The sequence below is a fragment of the Ovis aries genome, chromosome 13, assembly GCF_016772045.2.
Source record: "Ovis aries strain OAR_USU_Benz2616 breed Rambouillet chromosome 13, ARS-UI_Ramb_v3.0, whole genome shotgun sequence".
NCBI classification, from domain to species: domain Eukaryota; kingdom Metazoa; phylum Chordata; class Mammalia; order Artiodactyla; family Bovidae; genus Ovis; species Ovis aries.
This window is the reverse complement of record NC_056066.1, coordinates 62578217-62603148: the sequence shown is the minus strand read 5'-3', so window position 1 is coordinate 62603148 and position 24932 is coordinate 62578217. Positions and strand designations below refer to the sequence as shown.

The following is a 24932-nucleotide window of genomic DNA, read 5'->3' as shown; positions in this document are numbered from 1 at the left end:
TGGGAGTCCCCTTGTGTGTTTGTTGTTTTTCCCTTGCTGCTTGTAACATTTGTTCTTTGTGTTTGATCTTAACAAAGATTAAGATTAACAAAGATCTTAACAAATTAACAAATTTGATTAATATGTGTCTTGGGGTGTTTTGCCTTGGGTTTATCCTGTTTGGGACTCTCTGGGTTTCTTGGGCTTGTGTGATTATTTCCTTCCCCATTTTAGTGAAGTTTTCAACTATTATTTCCTCAAGTATTTTCTCATGGTCTTTCTTTTTGTCTTCTTCTTCTGGGGCTCCTATGATTTGAATGTTGGGGTGTTTAACATTGTCCCAGAGGTCTCTGAGATTGTCCTCATTTCTTTTAATTCATCTTTCTTTTTTCCTCTCTGTTTCATTTATTTCTACCATTCTATCTTCTACCTCACTTATCCTATCTTCTGCCTCCATTATTCTACTGCTGGTTCCCTCCAGAGTGTTTTTTTAATCTCATTTATTGCATTATTCATTATATATTGACTCTTTTTTATTTATTCTGAAGTGATGTGAAGTCGCCCAGTTGTGTCCGACTCTTTGCGACCCCATCGACTGTAGCCTATCCGGCTCCATCCATGAGATTTTCCAGGCAAGAATACTGGAGTGGGTTGCCATTTCCTTCTCCAGGGGATCTTTCTGACCCCTTGTTAAACATTTCTTGCATTTTCTCAATCCTTGTCTCCAGGCTACTTATTGTAACTCCATTTTGTTTTCAAGATTTTGGATCATTTTCACTATCATTCAGAATTCTTTATCAGGTAGATTCCCTGTCTTTTGTTTGGTTTGGTGGGCATTTATCCTGTTCCTTTACCTGCTGGGTATATCTCTGCCTCTCCATCTTGTTTATATTGCTGTGTTTGGGGTGGCCTTTCTGTATTCTGGCAGTTTGTGGAGTTTCCTTGCTGTGGGTGGGGTTGGACGGGTGGCTTGTCAAGGTATCCTGGTTAGGGAAGCTTGTGTTGGTGTTCTGGTGGATGAAACTGGATTTCTTCTTTCTGGAGTGCAATGAAGTGTCCAGTAGTGAGTTATGAGATGTCAGTGGGTTTGGAGTGAGTTTGGGCAGCCAGTATATTGGAGCTCAGGGCTATGTTCCTGTGTTGTTGGAGAATTTGCATGGTATGTCTTGCTCTGAAATTTTTTGTCCCTTGGGTGTTGCTTGGTTTCAGTGTAGGTATGGAGGCATTTGATGAGCTCCTAATAATTAATGTTCCCTGGAGCCAGGATTTGATTTAGGTCATACCTGAATGGTCTAGTGGTTTTCCCTACTTTCTTCAATTTGAGTCTGAATTTGGTAATAAGGAGTTCATGATCTGAGCCACAGTCAGCTCCTGTTCTTGTTTTTGTTGACAGTATAGAACTTCTCCATCTTTGGCTGCAAAGAATATAATCAATCTGATTTCTGTGTTGACCATCTGGTGATGTCCATGTGTAGAGTCTTCTCTTGTGTTGTTGGAAGAGGGTGTTTGCTATGACCAGTGCGTTTTCTTGGCAAAACTCTATTAGTCTTTGTCCTGCTTCATTCCGCATTCCAAGGCCAAATTTGCCTGTTACTCCAGGTGTTTCTTGACTTCCTACTTTTGCATTCCAGTCCCCTATAATGAAAAGGACATCTTTTTTGGGTGTTAGTTCTAAAAGGTCTGGTAGGTCTTCATAAAACCGTTCAACTTCAGCTTCTTCAGCATTACTGGTTGTGGCATAGACTTGGATAACTGTAATATTGAATGGTTTGCCTTGGAGACGAACAGAGATCATTCTGTCTTTTTTGAGATTGCATCCAAGTACTGCATTTCAGACTCTTTTGTTGACCATGATGGCTACTCCGTTTCTTCTGAGGGATTCCTGCCCGCAGTAGTAGATATAATGGTCATCTGAGTTAAATTCACCCATACCAGTCCATTTTAGTTCGCTGATTCCTAGAATGTTGACATTTACCCTTGCCATCTCTTGTCTGACCACTTCCAATTTGCCTTGATTCATGGACCTGACATTCCAGGTTCCTATGCAATATTGCTCTTTACAGCATCAGATCTTGCTTCTATCACCAGTCGCATGCACAACTGGGTATTGTTTTTGTTTTGGCTCCATCACTTCATTCTTTGTGGAGTTACTTCTCCACTGATCTCCAGTAGCATATTGGGCACCTAATGACCTGGGGAGTTCCTCTTTTGGTATCCTATCATTTTGCCTTTTCATACTGTTCATGGGGTTCTCAAGGCAAGAATACTGAAGTGGCTTTCCATTCCCTTCTCCAGTGGACCATGTTCTGTCAGATTTAAGGGCCTAGATCTGATCGATAGAGTGCCTGATGAACTATGGAATGAGGTTCATGACATTGTACAGGAGACAGGGATCAAGACCATCCCCATGGAAAAGAAATGCAAAAAAGCAAAATGGCTGTCTGGGGAGGGCTTACAAATAGCTGTGAAAAGGAGAGAGGCAAAAAGCAAAGGAGAAAAGGAAAGATACAAGCATCTGAATGCAGAGTTCCAAAGAATAGCAAGAAGAGATAAGAAAGACTTCTTCAGCTATCAATGCAAAGAAATAGAAGAAAACAACAGAATGGGAAAGACTAGAGATCTTTTCAAGAAAATTAGAGATACCAAGGGAACATTTCATGCAAAGATGGGCTCGATAAAGGACAGAAATGGTATGGACCTAACAGAAGCAGAAGATATTAAGAAGAGGTGGCAAGAATACATGGAAGAACTATACAAAAGAGATCTTCATGACCCAGATAATCATGATGATGTGATCACTCACCTAGAGCCAGACATCTTGGAATGTGAAGTCAAGTGGGCCTTAGAAAGCATCACTACGAACAAAGCTAGTGGAGGCGATGGAATTCCAGTTGAGCTGTTTCAAATCCTGAAAGATGATGCTGTGAAAGTGCTGCATTCAATACGCCAGCAAATTTGGAAAACTCAGCAGTGGCCACAGGACTGGAAAAGGTCCGTTTTCATTCCAATCCCAAAGAAAGGCAATGCCAAAGAATGCTCAAACTACTGCACAACTGCACTCATCTCACATGCTAGTAAAGTAATGCTCAAAATTCTATAAGCCAGGCTTCAGCAATACGTGAACTGTGAACTCCCTGATGTTCAAGCTGGATTTAGAAAAGGCAGAGGAACCAGAGATCAAATAGCCAACATCCGCTGGATCATGGAAAAAGCAAGAGAGTTCCAGAAAAACATCTATTTCTGCTTTATTGACTATGCCAAAGCCTTTGACTGTGTGGATCACAATAAACTGTGGAAAATCCTGAAAGAGATGGGAATACCAGACCACCTGACCAGCCTCTTGAGAAATCTGTATGCAGATCAGGAAGCAACAGTTAGAACTGGACATGGAACAACAGACCGGTTCCAAATAGGAAAAGGAGTATGTCAAGGCTGTATATTGTCACCTTGCTTATTTAACTTCTATGCAGAGTACATCATGAGAAACGCTGGGCTGGAAGAAACACAAGCTGGACTCAAGATTGCCGGAAGAAATATCAATAACCTCAGATATGCAGATGATACCGCCCTTATGGCACAAAGTGAAGAGGAACTAAAAGCCTCTTGATGAAAGTGAAAGAGGAGAGTGAAAAAGTTGGCTTAAAGCTCAACATTCAGAAAACAAAGGTCGTGGCATCCGGCCCCAACACTTCATGGGAAATAGATGGAGAAACAGTGGAAACAGTGTCAGACTTTATTTTTTGGGGCTCCAGAATCACTGCAGATAGTGACTGCAGCCATGAAATTAAAAGACGCTTACTCCTTGGAAGAAAAGTTTTGACCAACCTAGATAGCATATTGAAAAGCAGAGACATTACTTTGCCAACAAAGGTCCGTCTAGTCAAGGCTATGGTTTTTCCAGTGGTCATGTATGGATGTGAGAGTTGGACTGTGAAGAAGGCTGAGCACCGAACAATTGATGCTTTTGAACTGTGGTGTTGGAGAAGACTCTTGAGAGTCCCTTGGACTGCAAGGAGATCCAACCAGTCCATTCTGAAGGAGATCAGCCCTGGGATTTCTTTGGAAGGAATGATGCTGAAGCTGAAACTAGAGTGTTTTGGCCACCTCATGAGAAAAGCTGACTCATTGGAAAAGACTCTGATGCTGGGAGGGATTGGGGGCCGGAGGAGAAACGACGACCGAGGATGAGATGGCTGGATGGCATCACTGACTCGATGGACATGAGTCTGAGTGAACTCTGGGAGATGGTGATGAACAGGGAGGACTGGCATGCTGCGATTCATGGGGTCGCAAAGAGTCGGACAAGACTGAGTGACTGAACTGAACTGAACTGGAGCCAGGAGTTCTCTGGTGTTCTCAGGATTTGGACTTAAGCCTCTTGCCTCTGGTTTTCAGTCTTATTCTTACAGTAGCCTCAAGACTTCTTCATCTATACAGCACTAATGATAAAACATCTAGGTTAATGATGAAAAGTTTCTCCACAGTGAGGAACACCCCCAAGAGGTTCACAGAGTTACATGGAGAAGAGAAAAGGGAGGAGGGAGTTAGAGGTGACCCGAATGAGATGAGGGGGAATCAAAAGGCGAGAGAGCAAGCTAGCCAGTAATCACTTCCTTATGTGCACTCCATAGTCTGGACTGCTCAGAGATGTTCATGGAGTTACACAGAGAAGAGAAGAGGGAGGAAGGAGACGGAGGTGTCCAGGGGGAATCCAAAGGTGAGAGGCAGATCCAGCCAGAGATCAGTTCCCTAAGTGTTGCCCACAGTCTGGAACACACAAAGAGATTCACAGAGTTGGGTAGAGAAGAAAAGGGGGAGGGGGAGATAGAGGCGACCTGGTGGAGAGAAAGGAGAGTCCAAAGGGGAGACAGCAGTCAAGCCAATAATCTCGCTCCCAAGTCAAAATGGGTACTGAAGATTGGGTTCTTAAAGGTACAAAATTGATAACAAATACCAAAAAGCAAAGCTTAAAAATCTAGAGTAGAGGTTGGATTCTCAAAAATACAATATTAAAGAAAAACAAAAAAGTCACAAAAGTTATATAAAAATATATATATATATGAAGTTTGCTTTAAAAATAGGGTCTTTTTTTGGTAAACTAATAGTATGTTATAAAAATTAAAATTAAAACAGTAATAGAGGACTTAAAAATAAAAAATTTAAAGAATGACAATAGTAAAAATATATCTAGGACTTTCTCTGGTGTTGTTGTGGACAGTGTGGGGTCAGTTCGTTTTTGGATAGTTCCTTGATCCGGCTTATACGTCTCAAGATCTATAGGCCCTGTCCTATGTAGTCAGTGCTAACTACAGGGTTTTAATCTATTGCACCTGTCACTTCCAAGGAACTACCCTGTTTTACCTTCTGTTTGCTGCTCTCTTCAGTGTCTAATTTCTGCCCTGACACAAGGGGGCGGTGGTGGACACTTTTTTAGCCTCACTTGTTCAGTGGTGCTGTGGGGAGGGAGGGATGCTGCAAATAAATAACACTGGCGTGTGTGAGAATGCTCGCAGTGTCTCGGCCACACTGGGTTGGCTCCCACTCACGGCATGTGTGCTTTCCCCATCTACACTGCTTAGGCTCTAGGTTGCTCTGCTGGGAACTGTCTGAGGCCGGCCCTGGGTTGTATGCACTTCCCAGGTCTAAGCTGCTCAGGTTCAGGTACTCAGGTACTCCTCAGAGGCACAGACTTGGTTGGGCCTGCGTTTTGTGCCCTTCCCAGGTCCGAGCAGCTCAGGTGACCAGGTGTTTGGCAAATGCGGTTTCTACGACTTATTGCCTCCCCCGTCCCTGCCGCTCATTTTTCTGGGTGTACAACCGGCGCACCTTCTCGGGAAGACGTTGACTGTCCAGAATCCCCGGAAGTCTTGGTTAGCAATGAAGCCTGCTTGCAGTTTGGTAGATGATGCCTCTCTGGGGCCGTGATTGCCCCCTTCCGGCTCTGGCTGCCCTCACCTTCCTGTTTCTGGCGGGTGATAGGCCGTTCTGCAGCCGGCTAGCTCTGCTCAGTCCCTTGTTCTGTGAGCCGGCCTGATGGTGTCTTAGGTTAGGGCTTTTCATATGGTAGCTATCCCACAGTCTGGTTTGCTATCTCAAGTTAATTTCCTCAGATTGCCCTCGGGGCATTCAGGCCGGGTCCTTACAATGCAGCCCAGCCCTCCCTGCCCAGCCCCCCGCTTGCTAGTGGTGGATGCAGGTGTCTGCGTTGCTTCTCTGCTGGGAGTTACCATTGGGCATGTAATCTGTGGGTTTTAATTAATTATTTATTTTTCCTCCTGGTTATGTTGCCCTCTGAGGTTCCAAGGCTCACCACAGACTTGCCAATGAGAGTGTTTTCTGGTGTTTGGAAATTTCTCTCTCTTTTAAGACTCCCTTCCCAGGATGGATCTCTGTCCCTACCTCTTTTGTCTCTCTTTTTATCTTTTATATTTTTTTCCTACTTCCTTTTGAAAACAATGGGATGCTTTTCTAGGTGCCTGATGTCCTCTGTCAGCATTCAGAAGTTGTTTTGTGAAATTTACTCAGCGTTCAAATGTTCTTTTGATGAATTTGTGGGGGAGAAAGTGATCTCCCCATCCTTTTCCTCCGCCATCTTAGAACCACCTCGGAGACTAATACTTTCAACGCTGCTCTTTGATTCAACTTGGGGTGAGCATACGTGCTTCCAGATTTTCATTATACAATATCATTAGCCCCTTATGCCACCTGCCCCCAGGGGATGTTCCTGAAGGAAGACTAGAGAGACTGGAATTAAAAAAGTGTAACCAATCCTCTGAGCCTGACCAGCCTGCAGAGTAACTCACCACAGAGAAAGGATCTTTTTTTGTATATTCAACTTAATTAAAATACCTCAGATTGTATTTTCCATATAATTTTCACATGTTTTTCATTAAATACTGTACACTGCTATATGGCCCATTCTGGTCACTGTTATTTTAAGAGAATCTGGAGAGAAAAAATGATGCTGGAATAAGTGTTCATGTCTTCTCACTTCTCAAGTTTTATAATTACATGTGTTATTATTTTAAATATGGAGGATTTTTTAAATGAGAGACTTGGTTATGGGGAATGTTTCTTAGAACGTTTTAAAGGTGAGGATTCTAGGGTTGCAAAGTCTTCCTTATGTTACAGATTGGGAGTCTAAGGTAGCAGGGTAGAAAAGTGCCTGATTTCAGGTTGGAGACCTATTGACCATACCACACTGTGCCTCCCAAACCTGATTCTAAGGCTACTCACAGGTTCATGATGCCTTCAGAAGTGATGGGGATCCTCACATTAGCCCTGTTTTCAGAATTCGCTTTGAATGTGATACCCAGAATGTGGAGGTTACTGATATTCACCTTGTACAAAAGCCAGAATTCACCCTTGTCATTCCTCTTGACAGCCATTGCTGGGCTCTTCTCTATTCCAGCCTCATGCTGAGCATTTGGGCCTCATGGACCTTGCCTGCTGTGGTCTCATGAGAGCCACGTTCAGGGGTTGGATTCTTTCCATTGGATGGCATGGCAGACTGAGGATCAGATAGCTGTGATTTCCCTCAAGACTCCAAGGGTGAATATGTGCCAGAAGCAGAATTTTTTTTTAATTGATTTATCGTTGCTTGACAATGTTACGTAGGTTCAGGTGTGGGGCTACCATGGTGGCTCAGAGGGTAAAGAGTCTGCTTGCAATGCAGGAGACCTGGGTTTGATCCCTGGTTTGGGAAGATCCCTGGAGAAGGAAATGGCAACCCACTGCAGTATTCTTGCCTAGAGAATTCATGGACAGAGGAGCCTGGTGGACTACAGTCTGTGGGGTCGTAAAGAGTCAGGTCAATAAGTGACTAACACTTCCACTTTTCATTAGGTTCAGGTGTATAGCAAAGTGATTCAGATACATACATATACATACATACATACATATATATATATATATATATATATATATATATATATGGAGAGAGAGAAAGAGAGAGAGAGATTTTTATTTCAGATTCTTTTCCTTTATAAGTTATTACAAAATATTGAGTATAGTTCCCTGTACTATATAGTAGGTCCTTGTTGGTTGTCTATTGTATATATAGTTGAATGTGTATAGTATATTTATGTCAAACTCCTAATTTATCCTCCACACTGCTTTCCCTTCTGGTAACCATGAGTTTTTTTTTTTTTTTTAATGTCCATGAGTCTTTTGGTGTAAGTTCTTTAGTATCATATTTTAGATTCTATAAATTAGTGCTATCTCTGATATTTGTCTTTCTCTGTCTGACCTACTTCATTTAGTATGATTATCTCTACATCTATCCACTTGTTGCTGCAAATATTATTGTTTCATTCTTTTTCATGCAGAGCCAGAATTAGAACCCAGAACTGCTTGATTGCCAGACTTCACATGTGGGCCACCTACATGGTGTGAATTCTAGTTTCCTCTTTCCTGAGGCCATTCAGAGTTTTATACTCAGTTATATTTAGAGAAGAAAATTCTTACGCTTTGGGAAAGGGATTTTAGGCACCAGCAAACAGGTAGAAGTGGAGTTGAAGAGAACTTTCTTTCTGACCCTGATGTCATAGAAGAGAAAGCCTAAACCCATGAGATACCTGGACAGCCCCTGTGGCCCTCTAATTTTCCCAAGCTCTGGTGGAGTTGGCCTCAGACCACTTCAGTTCTGCAAGAACACACGAGGTTTATTCATCTTCCCTGGGGGCTCAGTCAGTAAAGAATCTGCTTGCAATATGGGAGACCTGGGTTGCATCCCTGGGTTGGGAAGATCTCTTGGAAGAGGGTGTGGCAGCCCCCTCCAGTACTCTTGCCTGGAGAATCCCCATGGACAGAGGAGGCTGGCAGGCTACAGGCCATGGGTGTGCAAAAAGTTGGACATGATGAGCAACTCAGCACAGCAGAGCACAGCACTCTAAGATGAATCCTTTGTCTTCATGAGTGACTCAGTCAACTATGGGCTTTCCTGGTGGCTCATCTGGTAAAGAATCTGCCTGCAATGCAGGAGACCTGGGTTCAGTCCCCATGTTAGGAAGATCCTGTGGGGAAGGGAACGGCTATGCACTGCAGTATTCTGGCCTGGAGAATTCCATGATCTGTATGGTCTGTGGGGTCTCAAAAAGTTGGACTCAACTGAGTGATTTTCACTTTCACTTTTTTGTCTTTGATATTAAACTTATGTCCCCAAAGAGATGTATTCTCTTTTTTGGGGAACAAATATCTCCAAATGAAGCATCAACTCACCCTATAAGCCTGTTTCACTATTTTAAAAATTCCAGAAATGAGATGCAGTTGGGGGACCAGAGGAGATGGATATAGGTGAATCAGAGGTCTCTGCTGGTGCCAAGTGGGCACCCATTCGGGCTTCCTGGACCCGGTGTTCCGGGTTGACAAGGGCCCAATGCACCAGGCGTAACAACCAACTCAAACAGCAGTAGTTGAGGAATAAACATACTCAAGTCCAAGGAATATCTTACCCCATCAGCTGGCCTCAATGTGACCTGACCTTCCCTGTGGATGCAAAGGCTGGGTTCTTGTCCTTGTGAGACCTAGGCCAGTCACTGTCCTTCCCTGAACCTCAATATCCTCAACTGGAAAATGAGGTTTTCTATACCTAGTAAGTGTGTTGTCGTGAGCACCAATGGTGAGGTGCACCTGCAGTGCCAAGCCATTTGCCTGGGCCACAATCTCCCTAGACTTTCCAGCAAAGAGGTGAAAATGACGACCTCTAAGCTCTCCTGTGGCTTTGATATCTGTTGTGTTTCCAATGTGGTTATGTGACCCTCGAATAGGCATCAGAATGGGGAAGGAAGATATGAGTCTACCAATGTGTTGTCAGGACTTCCTGTGGATTTGAATGGCATGAGCTGACTCACACTGGCTTCAATAAAGATAAAAAATAAGAAGCGAGAAATGTATTACAACTGGAATTTTTGTGGCAAGGAGGACTTCAGGTACACTTGAATCAAGGCACTATAACGATACATTGTCTCATCTCCTTTGTACAGCTTCTTTTTCTAGTGAGTTTTGCCAAAATATTTGTATATAAATACTATCTTGAGACAAATCAGACCCAGGCAACATGTGAAGACCTAAAGCCCCCTTGTGAGTCATGAGATCTAGCCAAGGGTTTTTTGTTTCTTTTACATTTTCAAAGAACTAATATTAGTTTGGTTAATATTTTGAATTATTTTTCTCTTTGTATTTAATTTACTCCTGCTGTAATATTTATTGTACTCTTTCAGTGGTAACTTAGGGCTTAGTTATTCTTCTTTTTCTAATCCCTTAATGTATAGAGGAGGGTTATTTATTTGGGTTTTTATTCCTTCTTTATGTAGGCATTTATTGCTACTCTTCCTCTCATTTTATTTTATTTTTTTTAATTTTTTTTGTGTAATAAAGTTTTATTAAAGTATAAAGGAGATAGAGAAAGCTTCTGACATAGACATCAGAAGTGGGCAGAAAGAATACCTGCCTGCTAGTCTTTAGCTGGATGTTATATAGTTACTAAGTAAAAAGTAAAAGTAAAAAGTCGCTCAGTCGTGTCCGACTCTTTGCGACCCCATGGACTGTAGCCTACCAGGCTCCTCCACCCATGGGATTCTCCAGGCAAGGATACTGGAGTGGGTTGCCATTTCCTTCTCCATCTTCCTCTCATTTTAATACTAGGGATATAATGTACAACATGATGACTACAGCTAATGGTGATGTATGATCTATAGAAACTTTGTTAAGAGAGCGAATTCTAAGAGTTCTCATCATAAGGAAAAACTGTTGTTCTTTTTTCTTTATTTTTTTATTGTATCTATATGAGAACTTCCATGTTAGCTGAACCTATTGTCATAATCACTTCATGGTACACAGAAATCAAACCATTGGATTCAACTTATACAGGAATGAATGTCAATTTTTTTCTTCCCCCAAAATGGGGAAAAGATGACTAAAAAGGTACAAACCTTTTTAATGAGAGCTGACACTTCCTGCATCCTCTGTCTGTATGGGACAATGGTGACAAGGTAGCTTGGGTAGACTTAACAGCTGGAAAACATGGTCTCTTACTTGGGGAAACATTGAGGAGTGGCCCCTGCCTACCAGGAGACAGGTCCTGAGTAGAGTCGTAGGGCTGAGGAGGATTGAGAAGCTGGAGGGAGAGAAGGGATGATGACCAGTTGTATGGAACAGCCTGGACAAAGGCTCAGCACTGACCCAAGTGGGCTACTGCTCAGCAGACGTCCTGAATTGTGAGACCTCCTTGTGTACTGTTGTGGAGGTTGGGATTGTCACAAAATAAGATGGAGAAGAAAGCTCTCATCTCTTTGCTATGGCCAACAGAGGAAGTGCCAGGTGTGACTTCAGATGGAATCCAGCTTTGCTTCTGACCAGCTGTGTGGTCCTGGAGAAGTCACCTCACCTCTCTGAGACTCAGTTGCCACACCTACTCCAAACCATTCACTGCATCACTCAGTGGAGATCAGAATTGAGTGAGATACAGTATATAAAGATTCAATACAGAATTTCTCAACACCGTTTCACAGTAATTCCAGTGTGTAGAAGCTGACATTCATCTTGTGCTCATCAGTGTCAGACTCTGGTAAAGCATTTTCCACTCATTGACTCATTTAAGTCTCAATTCAACACACTGAGGGAGGTTTTACTGTTAACTCCATTGGGCATGTGAGAGGACTGATTCTGAGAGGTTAAGTAAGTTGGCTGAGATCACACAGCTGGTAATAGCAGAGGCCAAGTCATGCTCTGCTCTGTTCAACCTCTCACCACACGTGTGTCAGAAGCCCCAGCACGGCATGAACTGAGGTCTCTTAGGAGAGTTGGTCCAAGGCCTTCTAGTTGCCCCAGGGGCTCAAGGGCCCCCTATGGTGACCTGACCTTGTGGGGCATCCTTCAGACAGAAGGCCCTTGAGTGAAGCAGTGCTGGTTCAGGTCTCTGTGTGACCCTGGCCTCTCTTAACCTGAGTCTCCCATGAGGACAACAGTGGTTCTTCCCTCACAAAATTGCACAAGCACTGAGATGGCTCATGTTCCCTGGCTCTCTTTGCAGGAAAGTCACATGGCCTCCTGGATAGGAGAGGCTTGAGGACCCTGAGGTGATAGCCTGGGTCTGTCCTCTGCAGAGGTGACATGGCTGTGAGTAAAGGACTCTGTGCTCCAGACACCAGGGCAAAGGGGAAACTGAGGACTTGCATGTTGAGCAGGGCCATGAGAGAATCCTCATCAGCCCTGGGTGGGAGAGTTCAAGGCTAGGACAGCGGGACCTGCTGGGGGCTAGGGAGAGGTGGCTGAGTACTGGGAGATGGGACATCTCCTCTCTGAGCAAGGGATCCCATACTCATGGGTTTAAAACATGGTCCTGCCAGTGGTTACCCTGTAACCTCAATATGTCACTTGTCCTTATGAGCCTCAGTTTCCTCATCAGTGGGGAAAAGATTGGTGTCTCCTGTAGAAGGGTCCTATGAATAGTTCATGAGGTCAGGTGTGCTGGTGAAGACAGCCCTCCAACATGGCGGTGGTGTTAGCAGAAGAGAAGTGAGGCTGTCTCCACGTGACCTCGGGTCACCTTCTTGCCCATCCTGGGCTTCAGTGTTCCTATTTCTAAGACACAGAAGTGGGGCTGCATAATCCCCAAATTTCCTTCCAGCTACGCATCCAGGTTCCTGCTACCCTGATTGCCTATATCTTGTCTTCCCTAAAATCCCAATGGAAGAAATCAAACGGGCCACACAGGAGGTTCAGAACTGGCATTTTATTGCTGGGGTTAGAGGGTGACAAGCACAGGAAGTTCTGACTTTGAGCACAAGTATTGGAGAGGTGTCCTTGGACTGGGCTCAGTTGTCACTCCTGGAGGATGGTGGCAGCATCGACCGTCCAGAGGGAGATGGTACAGAGGTTCAGTCACGTCCTGGGAACCAATCTGGATGGAGACCCCAGTGTGAGACATGGGCACCCCGGGGCCCTTACCTGCTCCTGCATTCAGCAGAAATGGCTGCAGGGGTATTTTCCCCCAAACCCTGCAAGCTCTGAGGCTCAGGGAGGGACTGGCACCTGTGGTTTGGGGTCTCCCTCTGGCACCTGGCACTGAGCCCTCCTCATCCCCTCACCCTCCCACCCCCTCACCTTAGCAAAATGGCTGATGTGAAAAGACTGAGCAAGGCTCAGAGGAGCCTGGCTTCAGAGCTCAGCGTATGATCAGGATCAGGGATCAGACAGACACAGGCCATTGCTCTATCCATGGCCAGTGGATAGAGGCTCAGTCAGGGCTCAGTCAACAACTGGAGTGAAAGCTATGTTTGACTGGGGCTGGGAGCCAGCACAGAGAGATCCCACCCATTGCAAGGTCATGCAAAGGAGACCTGATAAGCAAGGCTTCAGGACTCTAGAGACCCCCTAGACCTGCTCGAGCATCTACCCCCAAACCAGAATCTGTCTACTGTTTTGTGCCTTTTACCAACTCTTCTGACATTAATGGGGGCTATCCCCGACCACCTTTCTCAGGAGAAAATCAACCTAGGGCTCTACCTAATAAGTCTCTTGGGCATGAAAGGAATATTTCAATTCAAACTCCCCTATTAGCATTCCAGCTTTCTTGGCAGGTTTATCCAGACTCTTGCAGCTATGCTTGTGATTGTTCACAGGCTCCCAACTGTGAGAGGCATGGAAAGCCTAAAATATTCTGAAATATAGAGCCTTTTGAAGAGTTAAAAACTATTAGAGTAGTGCTAATGTAGGATTTCACTGTTGAGCCAGTGCTTGCTGCCAAGTTCCCATATCCCTTATCCATTGTGCACCTGGGAGTGCACTAGTTAACATAGTTGGAATTTAAGAAAAACAAGCAGTAACCTTGGAATTAACCACATCAGACCTTTGAGCTAATTGGTTCTTTCTTTGTTGTAACTCATTGCACCTTTGCTCTGTGAGAAATGTAACTCTGTTTAATACTTTCTGAGGCTGACGTAGATTAGAAATATAAAGAAAAAACATTTCAAGGGAAAATAAGTTTTCTGGTTGAGCAGCCTTTATCAAAAGAGGGTCACAAAATGTTCACAGGCCTCCAAGGCCAGAAGATAATGTACACAACATTGTTTATGGGAAAGGTATGCAGAAAACCATCCTGGTTTCGATAAGGGCAAAATTGCTGGGGTGTTTGGGCTGATTCTGCATGACCTTGCATCTTTCACTTCCCTCTATGTACAAGTCAAAGTTAAAAGTCCCTTTTGAAAATAAAGTTACAGGCCTCGTTCACCGAAGAAGCTTGGTCTACCCGTGTCTGTCTGTCTTTTCTTTTCTTTCTTTCTTTCTTTCTTTCTTTCTTTCTTTCTTTCTTTCTTTCTTTCTTTCTTTCTTTCTTTCTTTCTTTCTTTCTTTCTTTCTTTCTTTCTCTCTCTTACTCTCTTTTTCAGGCTGATCCCTTGGAGCATAGAGGCTCTCTGCGTTCACTTTCCTGCCTGGACTTCCAGGACCTGAACAGGAAGGCGCTCTGCGTCTTCACTCCCTCGGGAGACCAGGAGGGCACCTGCAGCCTATGTGAACAGAGCAAGTCCCTTGTTTTGGGACTTTTTTGGCTTTCTGTGAAACCAAGGAATATCAGCCTCTTTCTCTCCTCTATTTTCTTATCTGCAACATTCTTTCTTTATCTCTCTCTAAATCATTAGCTGACAAAATTTCTCCTGAAGGCTCCCCTGGATCCTGTGGGGGCTGGACCCTGGCAGACTGGGTTCTGGGCTCAGTCAGGGGGAAGAATGAAGTCCAGTCTTGGTGTGGGATTAAGGGTCAGAACTCGATCTGTGACTGAGATCAGGGCTCAGCCTGCTACTAGAGAAAGAAGAGAAGTCTAACTTTGCTTCTGCTTCTCCACAGATCCCTGTGTGTATGTCTATGTGTGTGGTGGGTGGAGGCGGGTGGGATGTTTATCCTCCCTTAGCCTGGGGCCCAGACCCCAGCTCTCATCAGCAGGCAGGCATCACAGAGGTTTTCCTCATCTGTGCTCTTTACTTTATCTCTGGGATTTCATACAGTTCACCTGAAAGAACAAATCAGTAGCAGTTCTCAGGTTGTAGCACTGGAAGCTGAATAGAAATCAGACACTAAAGGCGGAAACCATCCAGTGGGTCAGACTTGACAGCCATGGGACCTCTTGCATGTCACTCCATCTCTCTGAGCCTCAGTTACTTCATCTGTAAAATGGGTATGAGGACATTACTCATCCCCACAGGGTCATTGCAAGGATCCAATGAGATAGTATATAAGAAGCACAGAGTGATGGCCCAATGAACTGGGTCTGTGGCTATTTTCTAGAAGAACTGCCTCCAGGACCCTGACACAGTTACCTCATTTCTGTTGCTCCCCAGCAACCCCAGCCTTGCCAGAGACCCAGGTCAAGAAGAGCTTCTGGGGTGTGGAGGTAAAGCCACACTCCTCATAAAAAGTGACAGGTAAGGGGTGGTTTTGATGAACAATGCCTACTGAATATTAAGCTCTTTCTGCTTTTCTTTAAATCCACTCATCAGCTTGGTAGCATTTATGATCTCCTTTCACTTGGGAGAAACCTGAAGCTCAGAGAGGTGGACCATTTGACCCCCACCCAACAATTGCTAAGAGAACATCCAGGATTCGAACCCAGATCTGGCCCGTCCTGTTAGTCACATCATTCTGGGCAGCAGGTTCTGCCAGTGTGACAAAGGAGGGCAGTAGAAGCTCTCAGAGGCCCTCAGAAGCCCACAGAGGCCACCAGTCCATGGGACGCCTCTGGCCACACTTTCCTGACTTGCTCACAATGAAGGGTCTGCAGCTTCTCCGGGGTCCCCTGACCAGACCTGCCAGTGAGTCAGGCATAGAGCAGCGTGCCTTCCCCTATAAGGATGCATAGGATGCCCCCTCACCGTTTCCCCAAGCTGTGACTTACAGATGCGGTTTTAAACATAATCCACATCCAGGCTTTCAAGGAAACTGCAGACTAGTGGGCACAGCTGAAGGTCACAATGAGCCAGGGAAAGAGAGAGAGAGGGAGACAGAGAAAAATGCAGGGAGGGATGGAAAGAAAGAGGTTTGGAGGTGAGGAGAGAGAGGAGAGATGGGAGAAGAAAGAGGACTGGTTATTATCTGCTGTGAGCACCCTGCCCGCTGCCCACAGAGATGCTCAGTACAGGGGGCCTCAGAACTTCTGACCCTTAAGGTTCTGGAATACTGGAAACCAAGAAGGTCCAAATCTGAGAACCAGAGAACACTAGCATCCTAAAACTTTGAACATTAGAATCCTAGAACCTTGAAGAACCTAGACTTTTAGCATTCAAAACACTATGCCCTTAGAAATCTTAATCTCTGTACTCTGAAAATTTATAGAGTTAAATGAGGTTCTGGGAATGATAGAGAAATGATTTTGTGTTTTTCACACTTTTGTGTGCCTACAATTCCCTGAGGAAGTTGTTAAAATGCAAATTATTGAGCAGCAGTTCTGGGGTATGATCTGAGTCTCCATTTCTAAAGAGTGTCCATGGGAGGTCAGTGCCGCTGGTCTGAGGACCACATGATGAGCATGACTCAAGTTCAGTAAAACACAGAACAACATGGAGGACTTTTTTAGAAAATAAAGCCAGAGTCCCAGCCCCCTACCAGAGTTGACTAATATAGAATCTTTGGAATTTCGGGCACACGGTATATATGTTTTTTTCATATGATGCACATGAATCTGAACTATGGTATGTAGTTTTTTTTTAAATGAATTTAAATTTTGTTGAATGAAGAAAAGTATTAGCCAAAAGGCCTACTGGCAGTCCATGTGTATGGCAAATGGTTCAAGTGTGGGACCAGGTGATTTCAGCTCATGTCAGGCCCCTGGTCACCTCCTCCCCAGGCCAGGCTGAGTGAAGGGGGGCAGGTAGCAACTGATTGCCCCAAGGAAATTGGCCCCTCAGAAAGGAAGGTGCCCAGAGAGTATAGTCCAGCGAGGGAAGTCATACCTGCCCCTTCCAGGCCTGGCTCTGCACCCCAGGAGTGGGGGACTCACCTCGTAGTGTGTTACCAGAGACAACACCTCATTCACGAGATTGACTGCAAAGTCCACAACCTTGTTGAGCAGTCCAGTGCTCCTGGAGAAGAGAGGAAACTGATAAATGTCAGTGAAGTTGGCAGAGCACCCAAGCAAAAGCAGTGGGAAGAGGGCAGGAGATGGTAGAGCACCTTGAAGCCAGGTGACTTGGGCCTCTCTCCCCAGGGGGCCATCCATCCATTCTTCTATGCATCCTCTATTCTTCCATCCAACCATCCATCCATCCATCCATCCATCCATTCTCCCTACCCATGTATCCGCTCTTTCATCCATCCCTGCATCTAGTCATCCGTTCATTCATTAATACATATTTAGAGAGCACCAGCTATGTGCTCAAAAGCAAGACTGACTGGTGACATATAGATGAACAAAGCACAAGCAACTCCTAATGTAGTACCTGAATACTGGGTTGGATAAAAGGTTCATTTGGAGTTTTCTGCAAGAGCTTATGGAAAAACCCAAAAGACTTTTTGGCCAACCCAGTATTATCACGTTTTCCTAAGGCTGACGCCTTCCCACCTTCAGCTCTCGGCGTAACTGTCACCTCCTCAAGCAGCCCCTGTGACTGCTTGCCTAAGGGAGGGCTTTCTGTCATAGCACCCTGTTTGGTGCGCTGTTCTGCCCAGGAATAATGGCAATCGAACATATTCTATGTGGGTTCTTTACTGCTGGATTGAATGCTCCCCTGTCTGTTGCTCCATCCAGAGTCTAAGCTCCATGAGAACAAGCACCCTGCCGGCAGTCACCAGTACTTTCTCTTGAGCTAGGGATGGTCCCTGCTTGTGTGGAGCAGCTGCTCCACACATTTTTGGCTGAAGGAATACATGAAGTAAACATACGATTGAATATTTAATGACAATTTGTGACAAGTATTGAGAAGGGCAAGAGTAGAGTCTTATGAGAGAGAAGAAGAGGAAGCTTGTTTTAGACCCTAAATGAAGAGACAAACATGGAAATGTGATGCAGGAAAGGTGTCCTAGGTGCCTGAGCAGCCCGTATACAGGTGTTGAGTGGAAGGAGCTTGTCTGAGGCTCAGAGCAAAAACTAGCGGGTCTTGGGCAGAGTGGGCAGGGTGTGGATCCAGACCAGGTAAAGCCTAGATGATGCTGGGAGGGCCTGAGATTGCACCCAAGTGGAGAGAAAAGTCCCCAGAGGGTTTGGAGCAGCAGAGTGGAATGCCATTTCATAGATACGGACACTGAGACCTGGAAGGCAGGATGGTTGCCCTGGCACTACAGGCTAGGCAGTGTCCAGTAGGGCTCAGGCATTTGGACTTACATCTCAGTCTTTTCATGTGCCAGTAGGCTGCAGACCTATCCTATCTTTTGTTTTGGGAGTCTTTAGACAAAGCTGTGATCAGATACCCTGTTGGGGAGGATGAATTGACCTCTGCACGACTCAACCTTGTTCCTTTCCAAGGCCACCCTGCCCCAGCCTTCAGCTTCCAGACTAATTCTCTCCCAGCCAGCACCAGGATCAGCCCGTCTCCTTCCACCCTCTTCCTGGGACTGAACATCTTTTTTCAAGCACACAGTTTAAGATGTAGATTTGTTGGGCTACTGGAGATCAGTGATTTAAATGGTGAGGACTTGGTTTTCAAGATGTCACTTTTGGGGACTTTTCCAGGGGGAGGAGGATGATTTAGGGACAATCTGAAATTAGAGCCCATAGTAGGCATTTACTATTCCTCTTGCCCTCTGCTAACAAGAGGCAGGAAGATAAACACAGTGGATTATTATTATTATTATTGAGGGACACTATGTAATATGAGACCGGTCAGTTCTTCAAGTAGAGATAACAACGCTAAATGTGCATGCCTCTAACAACAGACTTCAAAAACCATGAAGCTAAAACAGATAAAGCTGAAAGGTGAAATACAGCAATTCACAGTCATGGTTGGAGAGATCAACACTCCTGTCTCAGTAAGGGGAAGAACAAAGAGACGAAATTCAGCATGGATATCATTATTACTGAGAGCTTAGTACCTGCCAGGTATATGGTAAACACTTCCATTTTCTCATTTGGCTAACACAGCAGCCTATGAGGTAGGTGTTCTTACCATCTTTTTTTTTACAGATGTGGAAACTGAAGCATCTAGGGACTAAATTGATTACAAAACCACAAGTTAGTGGCAAAGCTAACTTGATTCCAAAATCTAACCTCTTTTTTTCGTGCTCTGCTACTCCCAGGTATGGAATAGGGCTGAAATTATGAGTCCCAACCCCTCTGTCATCTCCACTCTGTGGAGATGTGTGTGCCTGGCAGGCCCAGCACTCTGAGAGGGATGCTGTGTTGATCGTTCCCGCATTCTTCCACGACCACCTTGCAGTCACCGGTGCCATCAGTTTCAACACTGACACTAAACTGGAGGACCAAGTTGAGGGCCAATTCGACAATCTCCCGCAACACAGGCCTGCAGGGAAATAGGTTCACAGTGAACAGAGGTGGAGAAGTGTCTTCACATTGCCCACGTTAGTCTCTCTCTTGTGTGGACATTATATGGGGTGTCTATTGACAAGGACAGGCCTGGTGTGCTGCGGTCCATGGGAGTCACAAAGAGTTGGATAGGACTCAGTGGCTGAACAACAAATGGACAATATCAATATGTCTGTTTTCTTTATGGAATTTACATTTTTACATTAGGAATTTCTTCTCCTGGCCTCAAGGATTTGGCATTTGTGACATTTCTATAGAGTGTCACTCCAATGATTAAAACAAAAGTAAGAGTTAACATTTCCTAAGAGAATACTATGTTATGTATTTCCAAAATGGTATTTTACCTGGATTAATCCATTTACTCTCTATAGCAATACCATTTGAAAAAAGTACTACCATTATCTCTGTTTTCAGAATGAGGAAACATGTGGTGTAGAGAAGGTAAGTAACTATCTCAGGATCGCATGACTAACGAATGATGAAGTCATAGTGCACTTTAGTTTCTGAAGACTCCTACACGTCTTCATTTCCTATCTCTCCATATCTTCAAAGTGATCAAAAGACCCAGAAATTATATTTTCCATATAATTTTTACACGCTGTTCATTACATGCTGTTCACTGCTATATGGCCCATACTGGTCACTGCCGTTAAAAGAGAATCTTGAGAGACAAAATGATGCTGGGGTAAACTTTGCCAAAGAGTTATAAGTGATCATGTCTTCTCAATTCTCAAGTTTTAGAATTAGAAAAGTGTTAAGATTTTGGAAATGTATTTCATGGGGGGATTTTTAAAAAAAGACATTTGGTTATAGGGAAAGTTTCTTAGAACATTTTAAAGGTTTGGAGTCTAGACTTGCAAGGACCTACTTATTTTACTGGTTGAGAGACTAAGGTAGCAGGGTGAAAAATTGTCTGATTTCAATTGGAGATCAATCGGCCATACTGTGCTGCATCTCCCAAACATCAAATTCCAAGACATACTCACAGGTTCACACTGACTTCAGCAGTGATGGGGATTTTCACTATTGCACCTTTGCCATCAGAAGTCTCTACAAATGTGGTATCCAGGTTGTGCAGGTTACTGATATTCACCCTGTGCAAAAACCACAATTCACCCTTGTCATTGCTCTTGACAGCCACTGCTGGGCTTTTGTCTATGGCAGCATCGTGCTGAGCATTTGAGCCTCATAGACCTTGCCTTTGGTCCCATGCGAGTCCTGCTCAGGGATTGGATTCTCTCCCCTGGATGCCACAGCAAACTGAGGATCAGACAGCTGTGATTTCCCTCAAGATGCCAAGGGTGAACATGTGTCAGAGTCAGAATTTGTTCTTTTCTATTAAACTGATACACAGGTGCTTTACAGTGTTATGCTGTGCTCACGTGTGGGGCTTCCACGGTGGCTCAGGGGATAAAGAATCTGCCTGCCATGTGGGAGACCTGGGCTTGATCCCTGGTTTGGGAAGATCCCTGGAGAAGGAAATGGCAACCCACTCCAGTATTCTTGCCTAGAGATTTCATGGGCAGAGGAGCCTGGTGGTCTACAGTCTGTGGGGTCACAAAGAGTCCGACATGACTGAGTGACTAACATTTTCACTTTTCATTAGGTTCAGGTGTACAGCAAAGTGATTCAGATATAGATATATATAGATATAGATGTATTTTTATTTCAGATTCTTTTCCCTTGTAAGATATTACAAAATATTGAGTATAGCTCCCTGTGCTATATAGTAGGTCCTTATTGGTTGTCTATTGTATATATAGTACTGTGTATATATTAACGCAAACTCCTAATTTAGCCTCCACAGTGTTTCTCTTTTGGTAACTGTGAGTTTTTTTTTTTTTTTAAGTTTTATGTACATGAGTCTTTTTGTGTAAGTTCTTTCGTATCATATCTTAGATTCTATGTATTAGTGGTATCTATGATATTTGTCTTTCTCTCTCTGACCTACCTCATGTAGTATGATTATCTCTATATCCATTTGGTTATTTCTGCCAACAGCATTATTTCATTCCTTTTTATGCAGGCCTAGAATTAGAACCCGGGACTGCTTGATTCCCAGACTTCATGTGTGGGCAACCTACATGGTGTGAATTCTAGTTTCCTCTCTCCTGAGACCATTCAGACTTTTATACTCAGTTATATTCAGAGAAGAAAAGTCTTATTCTTGGGGAAGGGGAATTTAGGCACCAGCAAACAGGTAGAGGTAAGGATGAAGAGAACCTTCATCCTGACCCTGATATCACAGAAGAGAAAGTCTAAACCCATGAGATACCTGGGTAGCCCCCACAGCCCTCTAATTTTTTAAGCTCTAGTGGAATGGGCCTCAGATCACTACTGCTCTGTAAGAACACACAAGGGTTATTCATCTTCCCAAATGGCTCACTTGGTAGAGAATCTGCCTGGAATGTGGGAGACCTGGGTTCAACCCTGGGTTGGGAAGATCCCCTGGAGGAGGGCATGGCAACCCTCCAGTACTCTTGCCTGGAGAATCCCCATAGACAGAGAAGGCTGGCAGGCTACAGGATATGGGGTCACAAAAAGTTGACAGGACGAGCGACTAAGCACAGAACAGCAAAGCACTCTAAAAGAGCAACCCTTTGTCTACATGAGTGACTCAACCAACTATGGGCTTCCCTGGTGGCAAAGCTCATAAAGAATCCGCCTGCAATGTGGGAGATCTGGGTTCAATCCCTGTGTTAGGAAGATCCTCTGGAGGACAGAATGGCAATACACTCCAGTATTCTGGCCTGGAGAGTTCCATGATCTGCGTAGTCAGTGGGGTTACAAAGAGTTGGACATGACTGAGCAAGTTTGACTGTTTAGATCACAACAAACTGTGGGAAATTCTTCAAGAGATGGGAATACTGGACCACCTTACCAAAAAGAAACAGATAGAATCAGACATGGAAAAACAGCCTGGTTCCAAATTGGGAAAGGAGTATGTCAAGACTGTATATTGTCACCCTGCATATTTAACTCTTTTGCAGAGTACATCATGAGAAACACTGGGCTGGAAGAAGCACAAGCTGGAATCAAGATTTCTGGGAGAGATACCAATAACTACAGATATGCAGATGAGAGTGGCCTTATGGCAGAAAGCGAAAAAGAACTAAAGAGCTTCTTGATGAAAATGAAAGAAGAGAGTGAAAAAACTGGCTTAAAACTCAACATTCAAAAAACAAAGTTCGTGGTAACTGGTCCCATCACTTCATGATAAATAGAAAGGGAAACCATGGAAACAGTGACAGACTTCATTTTTTTGGCTCCAAAATTACTGCAGATGGTGACGTGCAGCCATGAAATTAAAAGACACTTGCACCTTGGAAGAGAAACTAAGACCAACCTAGACAGCATATTAAAAAGCAGAGACATTACTTTGCTGACAATGGTCCATCTAGTCAAAGCTATGGCTTTTCCAGTAGTCATGTATGGGTGTGAGAGTTTGACTATAAAGAAAGCTGAGCACTGAAGAACTGATGGTTTTGTACTGTGGTGTTGGAGAAGACTCTTAAGAGTTCCTTGGATTGCAAGAAGATTAAACCATTCCATCCTAAAGGATTCAGTCCTGAATATTCATTGGAAGGACTGATGCTGAAGCTGAAACTCCAATACTTTGGCCACATGAGGCAAAGAACTGACTCCGTGGAAAAGACCCTAAGGCTGGTAGATTGAAGGCAGGAGGAAAAGGTGATGACAGGGAATGAAAACGTGGGATGGCATCACTGACTTGATGGACATGAGTTTGAGCAAGTTCCTGGAGTTGATGAAGGACAGGGAAGCTCTGGTGTGCTGCAGTCCATGGGGTTGCAAAGAGTTGGATATGACTGAGCGACTAAACTGAACTGAGCGACTTCCACTTTCACTTTTTGTCTTTGATATTAAACTTATGTCCCCAAAGAGATGTATTCTCTTTTCTGGGAACAAAAATCTCCAAATGAAGCATCAACTCACGCTGTAAGCCTGTACACTACTTCAAAAATTCCAGAAATGAGTTGTTCCAACAAGTTCTTAGCTTCCTCAGTCTTCTCCGGGTCCTCCTCAGCAGTCTTCAATTGCTCCAAGATAGCTGCAAAAACAATCTCCACTTAACGTGGTACACAACTTATGGAGGGGCTCCTATGCACCAGCTACTAAATGAGAATATTTGCCTATGTTATTTCATTTAATCTTTGTAACAACTGCATAAAGTAGGTATTACTAATATCTGCACTTTCAGATAGGGAAATAAAAGAGCAAAAGCTTTAGAAATTGATCAAAGTCCCACAGCTAGGAGACCTTGCTCTTTTCATGCTGCCTTCATGCTAATACATACTCATTATTCATCAACAAAGCAATCAACCCACTGAGCAGGCAATAGGTATTGATTACACATCAGCTTCTAGTAGTGAAGCACTAATGAGCTGCTCATACAAACAAAACAAATGTAGGATAAAATAAGAAATGGAAAATCTAGAATCAAAGAAAATATATGGATTGCGGAAATAGGAGTCTAGGAAAGACAGCTTTGCATAAGGGCTAGAAAAGGGTTGACTAAAGAAGAGAACAAGAACAGAGAATCCTAGTGGACAGAGGAAAGAGGGATTTGATAGAGGAAGTGACATGGCAGATGTGGAATGGCACATTTGAAAAGTATTAAGCAACTATGTGTAGAAAATAACTCAAATGAGAAACAACAAGGCAAGCACTAGCTCAAAGAATAAGAAAAGTCTGCAAGAAAAAGTATGTAATCAAAGGAGTGCAACGTGGCTTTGCAGTGGACAGTACCTAGTTATAATGATGCAGCGATGGAAACTACACCTGGTCTTTTAACTCACTAGGTGATTTTGATGCAGACACCTCTGCTTCTGTGTTCAGAAGCATTGCTGTTTTATCAGCAATGAAGGTTGCCTAAGTGCTGGCAAGGTTTGAAGGGCAGTCCTTTACAGAAGTTAGCTTCTCCTACCAAGAATATTTAGCAATGTCCCAGTAATGTTTCCAAAAAGTGAAAAGAAGACCAAGGTCTTTCAAGAAGTTAGTATGACAAGGAACATGATTCACTAGTTCAGTTCAGTTCAGTCGCTCAGTCCTGTCCGACTCTTTGTGACCCCATGCACTGCAGCATGCCAGGCCTCCCTGTCCATCACCAGCTCCGGAGTTCACCCAAACTCATGGCCATCGAGTTGGTGATGCCATCCAGCCATCTCATCCTCTGTCGTCCCCTTCTCCTTCTGCCCCTAATCCCTCCCAGCATCAGAGTCTTTTCCAATAAGTCAACTCTTCGCATGAGGTGGCCAAATGATTGGAATTTCAGCTTTAGCATCATTCCTTCCAAAGAACACCCAGGGCTGATCTCCTTTAGAATGGACTGGTTGGGTCTCCTTGCAGTCCAAGGGACTCTCAAGAGTCTTCTCCAACACCACAGTTCAAAAGCATCAATTCTTCGGTGCTCAGCTTTCTTCACTGTCCCACTCTCACATCCATACATGACCACTGGAAAAACCAT

General features: G+C 44.1%; 1 protein-coding gene across 1 annotated transcript; it reads right to left on the bottom strand.

Annotated features, from left to right (window-relative positions):
- Window positions 1-15131: 15131 nt before the first annotated feature.
- LOC106990771 (short palate, lung and nasal epithelium carcinoma-associated protein 2A-like) lies at window positions 15132-24310 on the bottom strand. The gene is made up of 6 exons (XM_027976389.2): window positions 24265-24310; window positions 23402-23516; window positions 20434-20541; window positions 19275-19424; window positions 16970-17051; window positions 15132-15140 (listed from the first exon to the last, which is right to left on the bottom strand). Exons 1-6 carry the CDS (start codon window positions 24308-24310, stop codon window positions 15132-15134), a joined length of 510 nt encoding a protein of 169 aa, XP_027832190.2.
- Window positions 24311-24932: the final 622 nt, after the last annotated feature.

Coding starts and splice junctions, on each gene's coding strand:
- LOC106990771 (XM_027976389.2), bottom strand. CDS start 24,310: ATGCTTCTGAACACAGAAGCAGAGGTGTCTGCATCAAAATCACCTA. Junction 20,542..23,401: donor GTAGTGTACAGGCTTACAGC/GTGAGTTGATGC, acceptor GTTTTTGCACAG/GGTGAATATCAGTAACCTGC. Junction 19,425..20,433: donor GCTGAAGTCAGTGTGAACCT/GTGAGTATGTCT, acceptor ATTTCCCTGCAG/GCCTGTGTTGCGGGAGATTG.